The sequence below is a fragment of the Anarhichas minor genome, unplaced genomic scaffold, assembly GCF_050575085.1.
Source record: "Anarhichas minor isolate MPS153535 unplaced genomic scaffold, ASM5057508v1 ptg000003l, whole genome shotgun sequence".
NCBI classification, from domain to species: Eukaryota; Metazoa; Chordata; class Actinopteri; order Perciformes; family Anarhichadidae; genus Anarhichas; species Anarhichas minor.
The window spans coordinates 6173252-6195005 of NW_027466449.1; the positions used below are offsets into that span (position 1 = coordinate 6173252).

At 42.8% G+C, this 21754-nt stretch overlaps 3 protein-coding genes across 3 annotated transcripts; 1 reads left to right on the forward strand and 2 right to left on the reverse strand.

The window, feature by feature from the left end:
• The first annotated feature begins 332 nt into the window (after window positions 1-332).
• ca6 (carbonic anhydrase VI) lies at window positions 333-5286 on the forward strand. The gene is made up of 10 exons (XM_076095190.1): window positions 333-455; window positions 973-1152; window positions 1739-1887; window positions 2334-2429; window positions 3412-3478; window positions 3553-3710; window positions 3898-4024; window positions 4145-4228; window positions 4311-4343; window positions 4446-5286. The coding sequence occupies exons 1-10, from the start codon at window positions 365-367 to the stop codon at window positions 5078-5080; spliced, it is 1620 nt and encodes a 539-aa protein (XP_075951305.1). The 5' UTR covers window positions 333-364; the 3' UTR covers window positions 5081-5286.
• slc2a5 (solute carrier family 2 member 5) lies at window positions 5284-13728 on the reverse strand. The gene is made up of 11 exons (XM_076095187.1): window positions 11192-13728; window positions 10953-11051; window positions 10695-10855; window positions 10485-10609; window positions 10248-10400; window positions 9856-10169; window positions 9657-9767; window positions 9469-9570; window positions 7641-7716; window positions 7300-7427; window positions 5284-5733 (listed from the first exon to the last, which is right to left on the reverse strand). Exons 1-11 carry the CDS (start codon window positions 11234-11236, stop codon window positions 5509-5511), a joined length of 1539 nt encoding a protein of 512 aa, XP_075951302.1. The 5' UTR covers window positions 11237-13728; the 3' UTR covers window positions 5284-5508.
• A 140-nt stretch (window positions 13729-13868) lies between these two features.
• gpr157 (G protein-coupled receptor 157) lies at window positions 13869-18056 on the reverse strand. The gene is made up of 4 exons (XM_076095188.1): window positions 17429-18056; window positions 15752-15965; window positions 15361-15555; window positions 13869-14944 (listed from the first exon to the last, which is right to left on the reverse strand). The coding sequence occupies exons 1-4, from the start codon at window positions 17803-17805 to the stop codon at window positions 14720-14722; spliced, it is 1011 nt and encodes a 336-aa protein (XP_075951303.1). The 5' UTR covers window positions 17806-18056; the 3' UTR covers window positions 13869-14719.
• Window positions 18057-21754: the final 3698 nt, after the last annotated feature.

Genomic DNA, 21754 nt, shown 5'->3' on the forward strand with positions numbered 1-21754 from the left:
GTTCCACAATACGGCAACAAGATAGACCAAAGTCAAGTATGAGCCTCACCTTTGTCCTCAAAGACAGAAGTAATTGATTTATTTGGGGTATTAATGTTAATACCTGCAGTTCAACTCTGTGATACGAGTATAATAAGCATGCAGACAATCAACAGTTGTTTCACACTGAGAGATAACATTTCAACTAAGGCCTCTATTATTAACGTACAGATGAGACAGTCCTTTCCTTTCCCTTTCGGGCTGCTGGGCAGGGCTCTGGGCGTTCTCAGCAGAGATTTCAACACCTCCCTCCTCCCGCAGTTTATCTAGAGAGAAACCCTCTGTGAGCTGTCAGAGTCCTGTGTGAAGGATCAGAGGCGCAGCGATGGAGTTCTTCTCTGTGTTTGTATCTGCTGTTTTGGTCTGTGCCGTCAGTGCTGGGATTCCTCATGACGGAATACACTGGACGTACACAGGTAAGCTTTTCTTTATTTTAATATGAAAATGTTGGAATTTCATTTTTTTTTTTTTATTAAATTTGTTGCACCTAAACACAAAAAGTAACAGAGTTATATTAGATTCACAGGTGTTTGCTGCATATAAAAGGTGCGTGACGACCTGTCCTGTGAGTATATATTTTGGTAAGAGAGGCTGCCAAGTTATTTCTATTCAACATTCACTCGAGGAACTTGGCCACTATGTTTTCTGGGTGACGCGTGCTGAATTGGCCAAATACCTTTTAACCACTGTCAGGTTACATAAAGGCAAATGATTAGGTGTATACAGCGTGGCACTAGGCTACTAAATAATTGGGGAGTGAATACTGGGAACTACACAAAATATCCAGTTGAACAAGTCCTGTGCGTGCTGATAAAAGCAACAACATGGGAACAGGTTTGACACTCACCAACAAGGGGAAATATAGTTTGGCAGCTCCTGGGTGATTTGAATGATGTGATAATAGTTTTTCGGGGATGGGTTTTCTTCACACAGAGGGAGCCTTGGACCAGATGCACTGGCCAACCAAGTACCCTTCATGTGGCGGTAAGAAGCAGTCCCCAATAGACATCCAGCGCCGCAGCGTGAAACACAACCCAGACATGCTGCAGCTGGAGCTCAACGGATACGATGCTCAGAGTGGGAATTTTCTCATGTCCAATAACGGGCACTCCGGTAAGAGAAAATGTATAGATGACCCAACCTCAATATTAGCTACAACTATATTAACCAAAGGACCACAATGGAAATAAGCTCTTGAGCCTTGTTGTGTTTTATCCTTTTGACAAATATTGTAGAAAGATACGACGCCCCCTGGTGAGACTTCTATATGTCTTTACTTCACTGTTAGAGGACCAGACCACTGTTTCTGCTTAATGTCAAGAAATTATATTTTGATTAATTTCTTGTAAAACTGAATTAGCACATTATCAAATCTTTCTCAAATTGTGTGATCCATTACAGTGAACCTAAAGTCTGCACATTTTTCCTCATGCAGACCAATATTGCTGCATGGTGTTAATTTGATCTGAAAAGTCTTCACGGAATTAACTTTTATTAATTGAAGCAGACTTTTCACTGTTCACTGTGGTGCATTACAGAACTCAAACAAACCAATGACCGCTTGAAAGGAAGGAAATACATTTAAAAATGTGAAACACTATAGCAGTTATGTACAGTATTCGTGATTTGTAAGCTGCCTCTTTTTTTTGTTTTTGATTAAAGAACCTACATAATCTGAATGTCTTTATGTCTCCATCAGTTCAAATTGACCTGCCTCCCACTATGGCGATCACTAAGGGCCTCCCAGGAAAATACACAGCTGTCCAGATGCACCTGCACTGGGGCGGCTGGGACCTGGAGGCCAGCGGAGCAGAGCACACCATTGACGGCATCCGTTACATGGCAGAGGTTGGCTTAAAGAGAGTTTAAAAATGAAAGTTTGACTTGATAGACAAAAACAGGGCAGAAACTGACTATGCTACACACGCTGGTGCACCACTACAGCGATGACAAACCTTTAATCAACAAACATCTTCAGTTTATACACAGACCTAAACATGGAAACTGAATTTGTACAGAAATAATGACACTGCCTCAGTTAACCACAGTCTGTAGAACAATTTATTATCATCTAAGTATGTAATTCTCTGACTAAGCTAATTAAATTGACAGAGAACTTTGTTTCCTTCTTAATATTATTCTGTATATAATCAATCTCTTTGCTGCCTCCTTAATTTGCTTGTTTTTTTTAAATTTAAAGTTATAACACGAGTAGAGATTTTCCCATTTGCAAAGCAGGTCATTGGTCATATTTTGGCACCTAAACTGTTCTCCATTTCCACCTTGTCTTTCAGCTCCATGTTGTCCACTACAATTCTGACAAGTACAAGAGCATTACCGAAGCCAAAGATAAGACAGACGGGCTGGCAGTACTCGCCTTTTTCTATGATGTACGTAAGCCACAAATACTTTTGTTCCCTTTCCCCTATGATTTGCTTTGTCCGACCACAAATGTTGTCAGCATATATACAGTATGCCCTTCTGATAAATGATCTTCAGTTCGGAAGCTTACAAAAAAAAAGTATTTTTTAGTGAAAAATGATTATGCCCTTTGAAGTGTATGACACGTTGCTTCAGTCGTCCTGCTGGGTTAAAGGCTCCATTCAGTGTTAATTTACATGCCGACATGTTGAATGAGTTTCAACATGTCGGCATGAGCTTGTTTCCAGAGGAATGCTCCGGGTCTCCGACAGTCGGCGGCCTTTCAGCTGCGAGAGGTCGTCGCTGCAGCAACACCGCCGCTGGCATCCCCCGTGATAGCAGCACAGAGTGGCTGAGACTTAGTGCTATTTGGACAAACTCATTTGGCAACAAATGATTCAGATTCACTGACATTTGAAGTTTGAGGTTTGAAGGAGGATTCCAGTTAATTACAAATAAGAACGTGACTCAAAAGAAGTCCAATGGGACAACAAAGCAGCAGCGGTCAGATGATGAGATGGGATGTAATGCATTATTAACGAGGCGCACATTATAAACATCCACCACAGTTTACAGACCGACATACTGGTTCAACTTTGACCTTTCTGCAATGAGGGATTATTATGGACATTTTATGGGCAAAATGTAAGTATTTTATTAATTCATTAATTTGACTAAACCTTTTGCCTTATTTACAACCTGTCCGATGTTTCTTGCCCTTTCCGACTTGTGTGATGTTGCTGCTTTCCCAGATCTTACAAATTACTTTTGTGAATACAACATCATCAAGCTACATACAGTAGATAGATACAATGGCCAAACCAACGGAAAGAACAAGGCTCAAGTTATGATAAACCAGGACAATCATTCCTCATGCTTACACACACACACACATATCTGTGTTTTCTGTTTTAACTGAACATTTAAGCTTCAGCTTTGGTTTACTTTCAGGACGGGCATTTTGAGAACACCTACTACAGTGATTTCATCTCCAATCTGGCCAAAATAAAATATGCAGGTGAGTTACTGCACACATGAATTCACCGACCTTAGTGCTTGAGGTCTAATGTGATTTTAATGTGATCCTGTCAGGTCAGTCCATGAACATATCGAGCATTAACGTGCGCTCCATGCTCCCCGAGAACCTCAACCATTTCTTCAGATACCAGGGCTCCCTCACCACGCCGCCCTGCTTTGAGAGCATCCTCTGGACTGTGTTTGATACTCCCATCACTCTCTCACATAACCAGGTACAGCACACAGGACATTTTGAAAAAAAATTGTTTGTATTATTACAGCTGACAAAAAAAAGATAAAAACTTTCAACTATTTTGTCTTATATGGAACTGGACTTTCGCCATTTGAAGGCAATGTTTCTTATTTTGAACATTATGTGGTGCAATGTGAAAGCTTTCTCTTCTTCTCTGTTGTGTTCAGATCAGGAAACTGGAGAGTACTCTGATGGACATGGACAACAAGACCCTGTGGAACGACTACCGCATTTCTCAGCCTCTCAACCGCCGTGTGGTGGAGTCTTCTTTCCTTCCTAGACTCGGGAAAGGAAGTATGTAGCTTGTTGCAGCTGTGTGATTACACAATAGGGTGTATTCCTCAGAATTGACTTGGGCAAGACTAAGCCCTGAGTCAGATCCTCCTCATTTTTTATTCACCTCTTTCTTTTCAGCATTTTGTCGGCAAGATGAGATTGAATCCCGGCTCTTTAAGATCGAGGGTCTGATAACGTCTCTTGGAAAGCATATACATTCAGGTGAGTCGTAAAAACTGATAAAAATGCCTGGATGTAAATGAAAGTGCCTATACTTACTCTCTTTCTTACTTATGTCCTTAAGGTGGACTTCGTAACTCAAGGCCTACCAAATATGGTGAGTCCCTCGGTTTGAATTTCATTTGAGATCCAACTCTGATTTGTGACTGTGGATGATTAAAGGTCGATGTCTGATTCTATTTTTTTCTGTGTTCATCAGAACCTCGCGCTCTGTATCCTCTGGTGCTCGACTTCCAGGAGAAAAACTCTGGAAGTTATGCTCTGGCCCAGCTCAGCCATCCCATGAAGCTGGACTCCTTCACTGTCTGCATGCATGTCCTGCCTCCGCACGAGGGGATCCACACCGTCATCTCCTACGCCAGTAACGGCAACGACAACGAGCTGATGATCTCCATCGGTGAGGACAGCGATTCGAGAGAGGTGGGCCTCTGGATTGGCAACGAGTTCGTCAACCTGCCGCACAACGTCAAGTCCCACGACTGGGCCAACTACTGCATCACCTGGACGTCCCACACCGGCGGCGCGGAGCTGTGGATCAATGGCATGGTGGGGGAGCAGCGGTATCTGAAAAGCAGTTACACAATCAGCCCTGGCGGTGTGTTCATCGTGGGCAAAGATCAGGATGGATTACTGGGCATCTCCAACGCAGACGCCTTTGTGGGTAAGATGACTGATGTCAACGTGTGGGACTACGTGCTGTCCACAGCAGATATCCGCGACCAGATGTCATGCGAGAGAAACAAGACCGTGGTGGGAAATGTGTTTAGCTGGGGAACAACCAAACTCAGTCTGTTCGGTGGGGTGCAGCTGGACAGCGAGTACAGATGCTCCTGAATAGACTGCTTCTGTTCGCATGAGCTTTAAAATGCTGTAATAAACCAGCATATCACTGCTGATGGTGGGGGATTTAAAATGCGTTTGATGAAGGATACAAAATGTCTTTCATGCACCTGCAAAATATTGAATGCAAACTGTATCTTATAGCTTCAGCCATGTATTGTATTCATATTTTTGCAGCATCAATAAAGACTTACAAGTGACTTGTTGGTTTGTTTAATGACGCAAGGATCCATTCAGCCAGTACACACATCAAGTTTCACAATATTTAAGATCTTATAGCCACACAGACGAACAATACACAAAGCGATTATGTAAAGGTTCCTTGTGAAATAGAAAATAGAGGCTAAATTTAGACATTTCCAGTCCATTACAATCCTCCCCAGAGTGAAGACTTCCTCTCCTCTGAATGCTCTCATTATTCTTCAGAAGGCCGTGACCCTCACTGCATCCTCCAGGCTTTCTTTGCTCTCTTTTAGTGGCAGATCCACATCACCCAGTTTGATCTCTACTTTGTTTCTCTTGGCGAACATCTGGCATATCTCCAGGAAGGTTTTGTTCTTGGTCTCAGGGACCACCAGCCAGATGTAGATCAGCGTGACCAGACAGATGAAAGAAAAAATGATAAAGCTGTAGGAGCCCAGACCTCTCTGGGGGGAGAAGGAGGGAGAGGAAATGTGATCAGTTTGTCCTCAAGATGAAATGGTGTAAATATTGTTTGCCAGAAACAGTTGGTTGGACATAAACAGGTGAGGGGAAGTATGATTTGCACGCTACTTTTGTTGGAATGCTGTTTTTTTGGTTTCTGTTACTTAAACAAATTCCTTCCTTGTTTGTGTTATGGTTTGAAGATGAAGTCTTGATATGAAGTAAACATGCCGCAAAAATGGTTGTTTATCCCGAAGACAAGCTGACGAGAGTGCTCCTAATGAACAGGGATGAATGCTACTTCTGCTAAAAGAACATCACACATGAGTATTGGACCAAAGCTGTGAAGTCACAAAATCATACATCCAAATACGGATTGTAAAAATCCTATTGTTTGTTGAGATGCATTTTGAATGAAGTATGATTAGGTTTTCGTTATGAAAAGCATTTGTTTGGATATGAGACTTGGATTGGTTGTCGGCTCCTCTCCCTCCCACTTAAACTGCTTTTGTTGATAAAATGACTTCTATTGCATTGCCTATTCAGTAATTTCTATTACCATTTTCAAGGAATGGTTCGACAATATGACAATGTCCATTAAATATAGGGAACAGCCAGCACACAATTAGCTTAGCTTAGCATAGACACAGAGGATACAGCTAGCCTGGCCTTGTACAAAGGGAACAAAATTGGCCAATTTGCACAATAAAACTCAGCAATAAACATGCAATATCTCTTTTGCTTAATACTTAAATGTAAATATTACAATTCATGGTTATTAGTTAGGCTATTTTGTGGCCGAGAGCAGTGTGCCCAGCGGTGTAAGGTAGTTACGACGGGCCCAAGCTCACACTATTAGGCAGGCCCTAGTAACTTACTGCCTCTTCTACTGTTTGAAAGGCATGACTGATCGCTCGGCTTGCAGATGAGCTCAGCTTGTTAGGCTTGACATATTTTGTACCTGGACTAGCTACCATATATGGTATCGTTTTGTCACATAATCAAATAGAAACTTGACTGAAGACAACGTACAAATTACCCAACGCATATCAATGGATATATGTGTATGACAAAAATACTTAAAGGAATTTATAAAAATATTCATGTAATGCATTCGTTTTTAATAGTTTATTAATAGGTTTTTTTTTAAAGTTACGGTAGAATAAGCGTATTGTTTTGTTAAAGATTACTACTGACAATTTTACAAAAAAGAAAAGAAAACCGTGATGTAGCCTTTTCGAGGGCAAATATGGTAAATGGCATAAGTGCTTCTTTGAAAAGAGGTGTAATCCTAAACTATACTTCTCTCTAGGTCCTATTCTCTGCCCATTACAACACTGGAGGTCTTGTTTTCTCTTTTATTGGGTTAAATTAAAAGTCTGCAAATCGTAAGACAGACATACAGTACATGCAGAAGTAACTCAAAATAAAGTAGAAATGATCATGTCAGGATGCGACTTGAATTGCCTCGCTGTTTACACTTAAAAAACATCTGTAGCTAATTACATTTCAAAATAATAATCTTTCATTCCCCCAATGTAAGAGATCTTAGAAATTGTGTAACTGACCTCTAGGAAGGGGAAGACGAGGCCAACAGTGAAGTTGGAGAGCCAGTGGACGGAGCCTGCGACCATGAAGGCAGCGGGCCTGGCCGACTGCCTGAACATCTCAGTGGTCACCACATAAGGAATGGGACCTGTGGAGCACAGATGTGGTTAACCACAACCAAAACACTCGAGACACAGCATTACTCTTCAGGGTCACAGTGAGGATGCTCATGTCTCAGACACCCGAGTGCAGGTTTACAACATACATCATTACATGTCTGGGCACATCCAAACAACACTTCAGCTAATGGAGCACCCTGTTCAGTGTGGGTGTAAATAACCACTGGCGGGGTCAGACTCACTGGGTCCTATGGCGTGTCCTATGACGTAGATGATGACACAGGTGATGCTGATGTAGGGCATCCACGTCACGCTCTCCTGTCAACATAAAACAACAGCTGCTGTTATCATTAACCTGACATGCTGATGCTTTCAAACGGTAACAAACACGTAACAAAATCTCCGTAATGGCTGCACTGTGTGGGAAGATTGAAACTCCCTGTGCTGTTGAAAGTGCTGTCTGTCTGAAGATGTTGGATCCAGGTGAGATTACAGGGTTACAGGGGGGCAGCCCTGATATTGTGGTTGTCTAATGGCCAGTGTTTTCTCATACTTTAGTGGTCGGCGACTCTGTTTTTAAGTCTCAAAGTTCTCATGACCCCAGCAAATACAGATGTCAAGTCATCACATTTATTTTTCAGACCAAGCACTAAATGTATAATATTAAAATTACCGTCCAATGAAAATTGTAGTACAGTGACGCATTTCCGGTTGTTTTGGTTTCGTAAACCAGCACACCGGACCACAAGGTTAAAGTGCTTACTTTCAGCTGCGCTGGTTCATCACGACAGCTTTTTTTTTTTTTTTTGTCACTTCCAATGCCATTCTATCAACCACTACTGTTTTGTGTACCTCCCAGGTTTTCTGTCACCATCACCAGATCTCCACACACACATGCACATCTGCTCCCAATTTCTCCATCAGCTCCCCAGTATACACACCGTCCTCCTATGCCACGTTCATGCTGTATCGAAGCTGTCATAGTTATAGGTTTCCAACTTGTAAATAATGTTGATGTCAACATCCAAGTTGTAAGTTACGGCTAGGAAACTTAGAAACTATACACAGTTTGGCACAAAATTAACCAAAAAAATATTGACGCCTCACATCAGCTAAAGTCCAGCAATAAACGTTACTTAAACCCAAATTAAATGGATATGATGTTATAAGGTTAAAGAGACAGTAAGGAATTGGGGCCTGTCATGACTACCGTACGCCACTGGGCACACTGCTGTTGGCCACAAAATAGTCTAACTCATAAACACAAGTTGTCATTTTTCTATTCTATTTGTAGTACGTATTAAACAAAAGAGACATTACGTTAATTGCTGAGCCAATTTTATTACCTTTGTACAGCACTAGGCCAGCTGTTTGTCCTTTATTCTAACCTAAGCTAACTTCAATTTATTTCGATTTTTCTACTTCTAATTCCTACTTGAATTAAGGGTAAACTAGTGCAGTGCCCGTTCTAAGCGGGCCGATTGCCACGCCCCCGGGAGTGCTGCTTGCAGTCGTTTTCTCCAGGGAATTGAAGAAGATTTCGGTTGTAACATTAGTTCATCCAGCAGCAAAAGTGAAATGTCTGCTGCAAATGACATGCTTGACTTTGGCTGAGCCCTGAAGCCCCGCCCCCGTTTTTTAATTCAACATTTATTAATATTCAACGTATAACGTGTCCAAATTGCACCTAATTCAACACGGCACTCCTTTGGGTCCACAACAATACAAACGCCAAAAGTGAAATAGATTGGATAAATGGTTCTTCTTGAGATATGCAAAGGATACGCACACACACACACAGACAGACAGACAGACAGAGATTTCTTGCTTTGTAGTTAGATGTCTGCACTTTCATCTCATTGTCGTTGTTTCAAATACAATGTGAGCCACAGCAACAAAGAATGTGTCAGCTGTCTCAAACATCTTCCATGAATCCGTCTCCATAACAAATCTCCTGACCTTCAGGTTGAGACACTCTTGACATAAAACAGCAGATTTCTTTAATATGCTGAACCACTAGAGGACAGCAGAGTAACATGTTTGAGACACACTAAAGCTTTCACATGGTACCTGGAAGGTGAGTGCGACAGTGAGCAGCACACAGGCTACACAGCAGATCCCAAACCCACAGAGGAGCAGCAGCCGTCGTCCCGAGGCCTCCACAATGAAGACCTGGTGAAACAAACTCCCTGTTCAGAGCTATCGTCTCCAACTGACATGATCAAACAACAGACTGTTGATATCGACAGGGTACCTACAGCAGCTATGGTCATGAAGACATTCACTGCACCCGTTCCCACCGTGACGTACTGGATATCATTCTGCTTGACTCCTGCAGTGGCATATATGCTATCTGCATAGTAGTAGATCTGACGAGGGAGAGAGACGCGTCATGACTAAATATATAGCCAAGAGTTGGAGAACAGAGTTAAAACACAAGAAGGAGGCCAGGCTCACCGCGTTGACCCCCGACAGCTGCTGGCCCATGTTCATGACGATGATGGAGACCAGCTGCCAGCGGAGGGAGCGCTGGGACAGCAGGCTGAGCACCGACAGGTGTCCCTCGGCCCTCTCCGACTGGTCCTCCAGACGCATCTCGGAAAGCTCTGCATCCACGTCTTCGCTGCCACGCAGACGCTGTAGCGCCTTCTTTGCCGTCTTCTCGTCTCCTCTCTGGATGAGCATGTACCTGGGGCTCTCTGGGAAGAAGGGCAGCAGCAGGAGCTCTATCAGGGCAGGGATGCCGGTTATACCCAGCATGAGGGTCCAACCTGGAGACAGAAGGCACAGTCCTGAGTCCCCCCAAATCAGCTGTCAAGGATTGTGATGAATGAAGGCCAATCATGTACCTGTGCTGTTGCCCAATATGTTTCTGATGCCCAGCACTTGTGCACTGAGGATGCCAATGGTGATGAAGAGCTGTGGGATGATGCCAAGGGCTCCCCTCAGGTTTTTGGGAGCGAGTTCTCCCAGATACATTGGAACCACGTTTGATGAGAGACCTGCAGACAGGGAACTTAAGATACATGAGAATGACTTGTGGTACATATGAATCCTGATGGCTTGAACAGTACATCATATCTGACCTGCACAGATGCCCACTATAAACCTAGCCACGATGATGATCTCATAGGACTTGGCAATCTCACTGACTCCCATCATCACAGCAGGGGCGATGGAGAAGATGTTGTTGAAGAGGAGGGTGCCCTTCCTGTCATAGGGTTGATGCAGTTAAAGTCATGTCAGACCAACCAAGTATACACCTCTTATAGTGCATGATACACGTGACATGTTACCTCCCTAGTTTGTTGACCAGAGGGGCCACCATCAGGGAGCCAAAGAAGCCTCCGAGCGGGTACATGGACACAGAGAGAGACCACAGCAGAGTTAGGAGGTTCTCCTCCATCGGCCTGCCGTAACGCTCCAGGTAGGTGGCGTTATAGAACTGCTGCATGAACTGAAGAGAGCAGGACAATACTGATAGAAGCACATCAACATGTGAGTGACACTGGCCTCTATAGCATGTAAAGCTTGTGTGTCTTTGCTTGGGTTACCGGTGACGGAGAGTTGATGACGGCCACATTATAACCATACTGGAACGATGAACCAAATGCAGATATGAGCGTTGCCAACACCAGCACCACAGTTAATCTCTGTTGGGGGGGACATCAGCGCACTATGTGAAGCCTCTTTTTACAACACAAACATCATCCATCACGATCGCGCCACATTTTCAGACAAAACAAACGGCGATGTGAAGGTAGTGGTAATCACACCTGTGTGTGTCACTCACCCCTTTCCTCTCCACAGGCTTTCCCGACTCCTCATTCTCCGCCATGGTTGTGTTTGGACTCAATAATAAGAGCACACTTTGTTATTACGGCACCACTGCATGCCGTCTGCCCTTTGGACACCAGATCAGACAGCGTAGCAGCTGTTTACGGCTTGGCTACAGTTATCGTTTTCACGTTGCAGACTGTGCCCTCGGGTTCAGGAGGTTTTGTATTCAATACATTCAAGGTATTTAATCCTGCCCTGGGCTGAATGCTAGTATCTGATGCTTTTATTGCACTGCACCCTCAACTAAATTGGTTCAATCGATGACATCCAGCTGTCGTTATGGAGTTATGTTTTCATCAAAATGATAAAGACATGCCGACCTGCAGGCTGGATTACAGGAAAGATGTTACTACAGAATGACGACACAATGCTGAAATCACAAACAGATGGACTTGATCCTTGTACAATTTGAGGGATTTATCCTTTCTCGCGCTGAAGACAGCTCATCTAACACTGATTACTGAATAGAAACACCACACCTGACAAATCTCTTTCTATGTTTACTTTGTCTTCAACTCATCGTGTGCTGCAATGCCTCTTATCTCTGAAGCTGAGTGTGTTTGTCATTACGACGGCCCTGAGGCTGTTTGCTCCTAAAGCTGGATGTTCTTTGCTTCAGGGAAGCCTCATTGCAAAAACAAGGCTAATAAAATGTCTGAATGTCTGTGAGTAAATAATGCTGGTGGGAAACAGGAATAATTAGAGGTTAGAACTACGTATGCAGAGAGCAAAATCTGACGAGGATGAAGTGTTAAGTGAAGCAGGATGAGCTGTGAGACTTTAAATTAAACAACAGAGTGGTTTAATTTATTTTTACATATAATATATATAATACTTAGAAGACCCAACCGACTTTTCTGCATGTAAATTGTGCTTATAACAGCTCGTTAACAGAGAGGTCTACCAGCAACATGGTAAAGAATAGTTATCATATCCTGTTCTTTTATACCACAGTATTGGGCCAAGTTGATTATGTGAAGTGGTTGCAATTTTAGCAGTTAACGGTTGGGGGCGCTAATGATTGGTTGCAGAAGAAGAAGAAAGACATGTCATATGTAAGGTGCAAAGTTTACTTCCACTGTGTCACTTTAATATCTTACAGCCTAATTATTCACCCACTGACACCAACCGGTAACCTCTGGCTTTGTGTATGTAGAGTTTCTGAGGTTTTCTATGACATGTGTGAACATTGTTCTGTCATTTCTAATCTAAATACACTGTTGCAGCTCTGAATTATTGCCCATTACCTTTGGTGGACAGTGTGTTTGAGAATTGGCTCTACGAACCACTAACGCAGCCAAATGAACAGCCTGGGATGTGAAAAAAAATGACTGCCATTATGTTGACTGGTGAATGGTCACCCCATGCAGTGTAGGACGGCCCTCTGGTACTCTTTAACTTAATGAATTAAGTGGGCAGAGAGCCAGCGGGGGAGAGAGCATAAACCCCTTTCCTTAAGTGTTTACACCAGCTCCAGTTACTTCAATGTCAGCCAAATCTCACAACCGACACAATGGATTAATTCCTGCAGGAAATACAGTAAGTGTCGATCGTCTGCGGTCCTCAAGGACGAAAAAACATTTCACCGGCAGTTTTAGATGTCATCAGCATAAACAGCATTCACTTCCTCCCATTTTCCCAGACCTGGTATCCAGTGCGCTGTCAGTGTTACTGATGGTCCTGAGAGGACGACCTCTGCACTGTTTCACATAACTTTAGACCACCCATAGAATTAGATCTCCATGTTCTGGAAACAATGTGTGAGAACTAACTGCCCTCAGACGAGCACAGTGTTGTTTTAGTGTCATGAAACGTCTGCCTGACCTGATGTAAAGGCTTACTATAACAAAATCACCCACTTCTGCATTGCCTAATCCATCAAACAGGCCAACAGAGACCATGCAAGATATATTAATCCAGTTTCTGTGATGCCACCTTCACTAACCGAACAAGGGCTCGCCCTCTGCGAGAGTCAAAACAAACAATAATCCCTTGAGGATAAAAGAAAATTGGCTGTCAACAAGATGGAATTTCTCCCTCCAATCCCCAGAGTATGAATCTAATTTCAATGTAGCTCATCATCTCTGAGACTGGCTCATTAAAACTCAATGGATTTTAAACAATATTTCAAAGGGCTGAAGGAACCATGGGAAGTGGCACTGTGGTTGAGAGCCAAGTCGGTCCCATGAGCCCCGTGGGGTTCAGTGGGTTCCCACCCTGGTTGGTATGCGTTCGGCCTGTTGCTCAGTTGGGGAAACGGGAGCAAACAACAGCAGGGGTGAAAGGAGAAGTGAGGCTCACAAGGAAGGCTTAGGTTTCAAGGAGGAAGGCTGGTATGTGATGATAGATCACACACCCTGACCACAATGACGAGTTCATTTTGGCCACACGTCAAACACTGATGGGGTTTTGCAACTAATCTTCTGAAAAATGTTGCAACTATGAAGTTAGGCAAGGATTGATATCTGATATCAAGGGAGTAAATACTGAGTAGGAGCATCATAGGAGAATGTTTTTAGATTTTAATGTAACTTTTAAGTGAATTATACACAGACAGAAAACTGTGCTTGTATCATGTCATTTACTTTTCTTTTAAGAGACGATCACAAATCTGTTAAACATACCCAAAGTTATATTGGACATAAGTAGGAATTCGATTTTTATTTTGGGAATTGAAGTTACCTTGCAGAACACATTAAAAGGGAGAATCTACTAAAAATGTAAACAAACTCAAACAAAGGTGGAGCTGTAAAAAAGCTTGCAGTTTTGTCTCTAACAGCTTGAGTTCATGGTGACAGGTTTTCACTTAATAAACATTCATGAAACCTTCTCAAAACACACTTGCAGCATCATTAACAAGAGCTGAACACAAACTTTTCATCTTTCAAGCTAACAGACTTTGATAGTTGAAAGATAAGATTATGGGTTCTCACTTAAAGCTTTCTGCAAAAGTTCAGTGTCAGGGACAATTGTGTTCATCACTTAAAGTGAGAATGCTGTACGGACACCAAAATGTGGGTATCCCCCCCCCCCCCCCCGCCATAAATACAATACTTCAATACTCAGTGGAACAAGATAAAAACTGAATATTCATTTCACAGTGATAACACCAGAATGTAAGTGAATCGGCACAGTACATGATGAATACAGCTGCTAACCTGTCTTTCACGGAGTGTACAGCTGTTTAAAATGCAATCAGAAAACATGTGCAATGTACAGCATGTCTATGACACCGCGGTATTCATGTGCAACATATTCAGTATATGCAACAAATTCCTTCACCAAATGCTGGTGCACAGCCAGGCAGTATCACTCTCATTACCAAAAGTGCAGACATGTGACTTTTCTTGTGACACAGATGTGCATGCACCTGCAGAATCTCCAACCTGCTTTGCAGCCACTTTGCTGTAATGAGGTTCAATGTGAAGCAGAGACCTCCACCGCGCCCTCCGCCTTCGTTTGTCTTCTCATCCACAGAATATCATCGATCGGTCCCGACTCGACTGGCGCCGTCCTCTTCCCTCTGTGTGGAGGTGTCCTGTCCGGGCAGCAGCCCGTAGGGGGCGCCATGCGAGGGCTCCTCGCCTGCTCGACACTTGGAGGAGCAGCAGCAGCAGAGCGCGGCGCAGAGGCGCGTGCGGATTGGCCGAGTAAGTAACACAAACATGATGCAGTTGGCTGCTCCCTGCGAGGTGTTGCCAATTCCCTGTTGGGCCCAAACAGAAGTCGTTAAGGGGAGTGTAGCAGTTATAGATTATTACTGTAATGGGTTGAAAATGTGACAAAACCGTTTCATTTTATTATCGGACAAAGAGATAACGTCATATTATGAGTTTGGCTAATGACTGTCATGAGGGAGTTTTATTTTACTGTTTTAATTGACTAATACAACAACACAATTTATTATGAACCATTATTATATGAAATTTAATATCACACACATCACGAGTTTAACAGCACATGAACAACCCACACACATGTGCTGTCATACACACAAAACAACTAAAGGGTGATCAGTATTAACAGAAAAGATACATTGTAGGTTAGAAAGTGAGATTAAAGAGAATTAGCAGACATTGTCTCAATTGAACATCATTGGTTTAAAAGAAACTTTAAACTCACATGTAGTGTGACCAGCACTGCGTTCAGTCTGGCTGGAGAGCCGGCTAGCAGCAGTACGAAGCGCACGGTGCTCCAAATGCGCAGGACGATGAAGATGATGGGAATGAGTGTGAGCTTGATATCAGCCATGGAGGAGAAGGAGTGGGACGGAGGCCTGTTGGCCAAGATGGGACGGTACTCGGACAGGGCAGCATGCTGCGCCAGACACACAGAGTGAGACCAGATTTCAGAATAGCAAAAAAAAAAAAAATAAATAAATAAATATATATATATATATATATATATATATATATATATATATATATTTAAATATATATAAATTAGGTGTCATAAGAGCAGTGAATGTAATCTGCAGCTACAAAGAAACTATGTATCTGGCGGGTATCCTCACCGCTATGTGGATGTGCCTCTTGATCAGGATGTAGAGGACCGGCAGGGTGAGGTAAGCCAAGAACTCCCAGATCTTTCCAGTCAGCAGCATCCACAGGACCCGGTCAGGAGCGTGGATGCTGACCCAGCACCAGCCCACCGACACCTCTGACGCATCGTAGCCAATCTTGTTCAGGCACACGGCTGCAACAGTGATGGCCAGAGGGACACCCCAGCTAGACCACAAAACACAGAGGGTTTAGGAGATTAAACAACTTCTTCAAAAAGGTCAACTTCCTATCTTTAAACATCTACACAACATTTGTACATAGATGTTTGGAGGGTTAAACATCCACAAATGTTGCAAAGACATGTGACACCATGTGATAGATTATCTTTTGCTTAAGGCTGGTGTGTGTTGCATGGTGCACTCTGCAGAGTCGTACCAGTTGTGTTGCTTGAGCTTTGTGCATCATAAAAACTCACTTTAACAAGCAATGTTTCCCCCCACAAAGCACTACTTCTCATCTTAAAACACCAGTTTAAAAGGATACGATGTGTGTGTTTTATGTATACGAGATGAATGGCTTTGTGGTGTGATCTTCAATTCAATAGAAACTTCACAGAAGCAGAATTAGGACGACAACCACAAACACCGTGTTGAGGCGTACTCAGGGGTGAAAATGTTCTTGTGTCCAAAAATAGATCAATTGTACAGCGCTACACCACAGCGAAGCATTCAAAGTAGAGTCTAGCTGATAATAAAGCAAGTGGTTTGCTAAACTAGGCCTCATTTTGGCAATCTAGTCTGTTTAAATGTAACAGAAATGAACTAAATATGTTGTTACGGTCTACATTTCGGTGCCTATTAAAAAAATCTTAGTGATTATTTCCGGGAGTGGATTTCCCCAATTTGTTATCTAAAATGCTGAAAGGCAGGGTTGGTATTCTTGAGAAACTAGAATAATCATGGGGAAGCATTGTTTCTATGCATCTTATATCTGCTAGATAAGCACTAGCTTATCTTTTAAATCGCCTTATATTAAATTAAATTTGGGATCCATCCATGTCTCTCAATGCGATTGCACTGAAATGTGTATTCTGTTTTACTCAATTTATCTTATTGTTTCCACTTCCATTTCATTCAACTCTTTTTAAATACCATTATATCGCTTTTTACATTGCGCTGTGGTGTTTTAGATATTGTCACCGTGCCTTTTATGTCTCGTATAAAGCTCTTTGAATTGCTTTGTTGTACAAACGCACTTGCCTTGTGTTGTGAAAAAAAACTGGTTACGGCCATTTTACAAAGACAAGTCAGAGCCAACATGCTTATTCAATCCAAGTTCAAGCTAATTAGGTAAATGAATCATTATGAACCAGAGTGGAAATACAATTTAAATATCCTTCACGTTGGTTTTCTGACTTATTGTCACAGCAGATAAACAAGGTGGGGAGCTTTGGAGATGATTGTTGTGGTAAAAGCATCTGAGAGACGGTTAAGATCAAGTTAAACTGACAAATACCAAACTTGCTTTTGTTTTGCGCTCCAAACGTAATAGAATAACGCGATGCTACTTCTGTTTTAATTAAGCGAGCCTGCGCCGTGTGCAGTGGTCTCCGATTTCCTATCCCATGATGCTTCACGGTACAGGTTCCAACTTGAGCTACACACACAAATTCAACGTGACTCACTTACCTGACAATGTGGAAGAACCACACCAAGCTGTCAGCGACCCTCTGGCTGGCTCTCACGATGACAACGTACAGGTAAACAGCGATGGCCACCGTCCAGAAAAAAGAGCTGGTGTTGGCGAAAGTGGATATGGCTCCTTGGGCGACGCAGTCCACCGAGTCGGTGTGGAAGACCCTCCAGACCCCGAAGGCGTAGGAGACGGCGGACAGCCAGTCAGACACCGAGAGGTAGACCAGCAGTCTCCTCGGAGTCGTCCTCAGGTCTGCCCACATAATGTGGGTGAGGATGATCAGCGAGGAGCCCACGAAGGACAGCGCGCATGAACACAACACGACCACCTGCTCAGACAAGTACACAACCGTGTGGTTTCCCTCTGCCATCGTTCAGATCAGATCGATGTCAAACGTGCAGTAATGTTTGCAAACACTCACTAGCCTATCGCGTTGTGCGTGTCGTTAATTACCGTAGTCTCCGCATTTAAAAGCCGGGCGAATCGAGCTGAAAGACTTAATAAACTTCGTCCATTGCTTTTGAGGCCGCCGAACAAACTTTTCCTCCCGTGTTTAACCCCTCCTTCCCCGCCTGCTCGAGTCTCACTCCTCGCTGCAACAACCGGAACTCCGAAGCAGAAGTCGGTCAGCTGGTAATGGGCTCACGTCGGTCTATTTATGGCTCAGATGCTCTTTACTCGCGTATCCCTAAAGCTATGACTCAAATATTGTCTCATGAAAACAGATGACAATTTGTAATTTTTTCCCATTCCAGGCATTCATAATTCAATCCAAGCTTGCTAAACACATATCAGGTCATTTAGTAGTCGAGTATAGAATACTGCTCAAGATTTTATTTATTTTTTACATTGAAAATGAACGAGAGCTCATTAAGCTTTATTTATGACAGATATCACACTCCGCATTAAAGCTTGGTATTCCAGTAAAAGTGCTTTACAAAGCGTAAGGTCATAAAACAACCGTATAAAAGAAATAACTTGTAAAAACAGAAAAGAGGACATAAAAAAAAAACTAATACAATACATTTAAAGATATTATTAATGATATTATTTTTTTTGGTCAAATCCAGCTGCAGACTTGAAGGCTGGAAAGAGATATTGTTTTTTAATTGTCATGTCTGTTCTTGTGTGTAAATGTATAAAAGCATCAATATCCCAAAACATATCATTTGGACTGCAACTAACGATCATTTTCCTTTTCAATTAATCTTTCAAATTCATTTTTGGGTTAACTGGATTATTGTATGTCCCAAAAAAACATCTTGGTAATACGGAAAAAGGCCCGTCACAATTTCTGAAAATAAATTCTTAAAATAACTTGCTTTGTCTGACCAATACCGCAACATCTCAAAGTGTTTAATGTAGTGACACGAAACTAAAACGACAAATCCTCCAGTTTGTTGATTGAAAAATCAATGAATTGACTGATCGTTTCAGCACTAATTACCGTATGTTAATATTAAGGTGCTCCTCAGAACATATGAAGTCTCAATATTTCTCAGCCCTGTGCTCTATTGCTCACTGAACTGACTGAATCCTAACTGACATTTAAGGAAACGTCCACAGTAACGCACTGCTTTACTGAGACCGTCCCCCTCAGAGGACAGAGACCGTCTCAGCTCTCTGGGCAGTAAAAGACTTTTGGAATTAAGTTATTATACAAATTTAATTACAATGTGCTGCTGGTGGTCACCGTTCACCTCAAAGTAAATGTCCTCATTATCAAGCAGTTCTTTGGGACCGCCCCCCCCCCATAATGAAATACACATTTGAGACATTTTTGATTAGCGAGTAATGTCAGCTGTTAAATCTTTGTCGGACTTGTAATTGTGGTACCAAAGAGTTGAAGTGCAGACCGACTTAAAGCCATAAAGCAACGACCTTGTGTGAGAGCAGGATTGTATTGCTTCTGAATTGCGGCAGCCCCCCCACCCCAAAAAAAACAACCTGCAAGCTCTTTTGGGGTTTGCAGCAATGCAGTGGTGTCTTTTTCCTGCAGTCTGCAGCAAGCACATCTGCATTATCATGAGAATTACACATGACCAACAAACAGTTTTACGATGCACAATACTTTCCATCAAGTTTGAACAATTCATCAACGAAAGATTCTGTGATTCTGTCGAGAAAACTCTATTTCAGAGCTAAAATCAGGAGCACGCTGTACATTCAGCTGCGTCTGCGTTTACTGTGTGTGTGTCTGAAAACCTAAATTAGTGTGCACCTGGCTTACAGGCCCTTCTGCCTCATTAGGTCTCCTCTGTTCGCATGGCAACATTATGTTTCAAGGGTCTCAAAGTGCTGCTTTCACACAGCGCAAAGTGCTTACACAACAATATTTCTACATGGTTACAAAGTGCATGTGTACTGTGAAAACAAAACCACACCAATTACTAATTCTTTAAGTTATGTCACTTTTATTTACTACTTTGTTTTGAAATTATAAGGCTGTAACGAATACATTTGGAATCAACCACAAAAACCACAAAAAGCACTTACAATTCATGAAGCAGAATTATATTTGGTGACAAAAACAACATGCATTTGCAACTGAAAAGTATGAATCTGAAATCATGGTAAGCCGAGCCATGTTTTCTGATTGAAAGAGATTTTAGATTGTCTCAATAAAAAATAAAAACGCAGGTTTTACAGATTGCTGCAGTGTTAAATGAACAAAAAGCACGTTGAGATGTTGATTTCTGTCACAAGGTGGCAGCAGAGGACTGCGAACGTACAACAAGTAGAAGTTTGACTCTTTGATCCAATTGTAAATATTATAGAGTGTTAACAAAAAAAGTTAATTCTGTATCAGGTCCTCAGCTCTTGTTAAATCCCGCAGTGTCATCACACATGTAAGGCCCCCGTGTCGGCTACAATGCTGATTCAGGTTCTTGTCCTCCCTCTCGCGATGGCTCTGATCCCAGGGCCTCTTAGTGCGAAGAATTTCTGCGGCAGTATACTTGCTGATTGCTTCGTTCTCACTCCTCACAACAACCAGCTAAGACACTGCCAGAGAAACACCCACAGCAGCCGCATCCAACCGTCTGTCCCTCCCCAGCGGGACCCTGACTGGTGTTTGCCGTACACCTCCACCCGTGAGTCTGGCACTACCGGCGCTCTCACACTTTTCCTGCCCGGCTTCCTGGTGGTGTTGGTTGTTGGAAGGCAACTTCTAGAAGAGAAGTAGGAAAAAAATAATTGAGTAGCAATTGGTCCATGGAATAAACCTAATTTGACCTAATACATTTTAAAGTAAAATGAATATCAGTTTATTTTTGGGAATCATGCGTTGAGATTTAAAGAGGCACTCCCCGGCCTAACTCCGTTTTATATAACGCCGCTGCCCAAAGGGACCCAAAGCCAGTTCCAAAACAGATTCTTGATGCTCTTCTAGGCTTTTACACAGCATCACTTTAAGTGCACAACAACTTGGACAAACACAAACACAAACACCCCCCCCCCCCCCCCAACTAAGAATAGACTTGCCATGACTCATGACTTTGCAACAAAAAGCTCTGTTTGATTCAGCCCTCGTATATTCGTCTATCTGTTCACACGAGTACCATATAATGCAAGTACCTGTGTGTTGATGTACCTCAGGGACTCTGATCCCCTTGCAATCAGTTGTGTTTGCTTACTGCCGCGCTATTTCGGGCCAGCTGACCGCTCCATACTGTCCTCTCCCTGTGGACTCTGCTTTGCTGACAGGACAACATGGATACTATGAACAATCTGCGGTCATGAGCAAATGAAGGAGCAGAGGGAGCTATGAAGGATCGAGAGGTGTCGGGAGGGATGTTTGGAATACGTACAGGTGGATGAACGTCCTCTATCTGAAGTATCTTTACTGTTGGAATCCAGCAATGCTATTTGTAGCTCTCCGTGTCTGCTTTGGGTGCATTTTATGACGCATTTATGGTTGTATAACTGTAAATTCCTCGCTTTATGGATGGTTAGAACATCTTGACCCTATTTGATGTCAAAAAATAATTTAGATACTTGTAAAATACATGATTTGGGATGCCCTGAGGCTGATGCTAACACTAAGGATTAATTTGTCTGTCCCCGTCTTACACACAGGGACACAAGTGATGTCCACTGACCAACACTGGCTTTCAGTTTGCCAGGTTTGTCTCTTTGTGGCGAGCCAGAAGCTGCCCTCACTGAACACATGATGACAGGAATTCCTTCCTGCTCGGGGCTTGATGTAATCCCTAATACAGGATTGAGGAATGCCAGTGAAAACAACACCCTGGTTGCTAAATGAACGAGCGGCTGCCTCGCTGCATCACACAGCAAACGGCCGCAGCGACGAGCCTCGA

Coding starts and splice junctions, on each gene's coding strand:
- ca6 (XM_076095190.1), top strand. CDS start 365: ATGGAGTTCTTCTCTGTGTTTGTATCTGCTGTTTTGGTCTGTGCCGTC. Junction 4,229..4,310: donor TGGAAAGCATATACATTCAG/GTGAGTCGTAAA, acceptor TATGTCCTTAAG/GTGGACTTCGTAACTCAAGG. Junction 4,344..4,445: donor CTCAAGGCCTACCAAATATG/GTGAGTCCCTCG, acceptor TGTGTTCATCAG/AACCTCGCGCTCTGTATCCT.
- slc2a5 (XM_076095187.1), bottom strand. CDS start 11,236: ATGGCGGAGAATGAGGAGTCGGGAAAGCCTGTGGAGAGGAAAGGG. Junction 10,856..10,952: donor TCATCAACTCTCCGTCACCG/GTAACCCAAGCA, acceptor TGCTCTCTTCAG/TTCATGCAGCAGTTCTATAA. Junction 5,734..7,299: donor TCGTCTTCCCCTTCCTAGAG/GTCAGTTACACA, acceptor TTCTCCCCCCAG/AGAGGTCTGGGCTCCTACAG.
- gpr157 (XM_076095188.1), bottom strand. CDS start 17,805: ATGGCAGAGGGAAACCACACGGTTGTGTACTTGTCTGAGCAGGTGGTC. Junction 15,966..17,428: donor TGGTTCTTCCACATTGTCAG/GTAAGTGAGTCA, acceptor TTTGTGGTCTAG/CTGGGGTGTCCCTCTGGCCA. Junction 15,556..15,751: donor AGAGGCACATCCACATAGCG/GTGAGGATACCC, acceptor TGTCTGGCGCAG/CATGCTGCCCTGTCCGAGTA.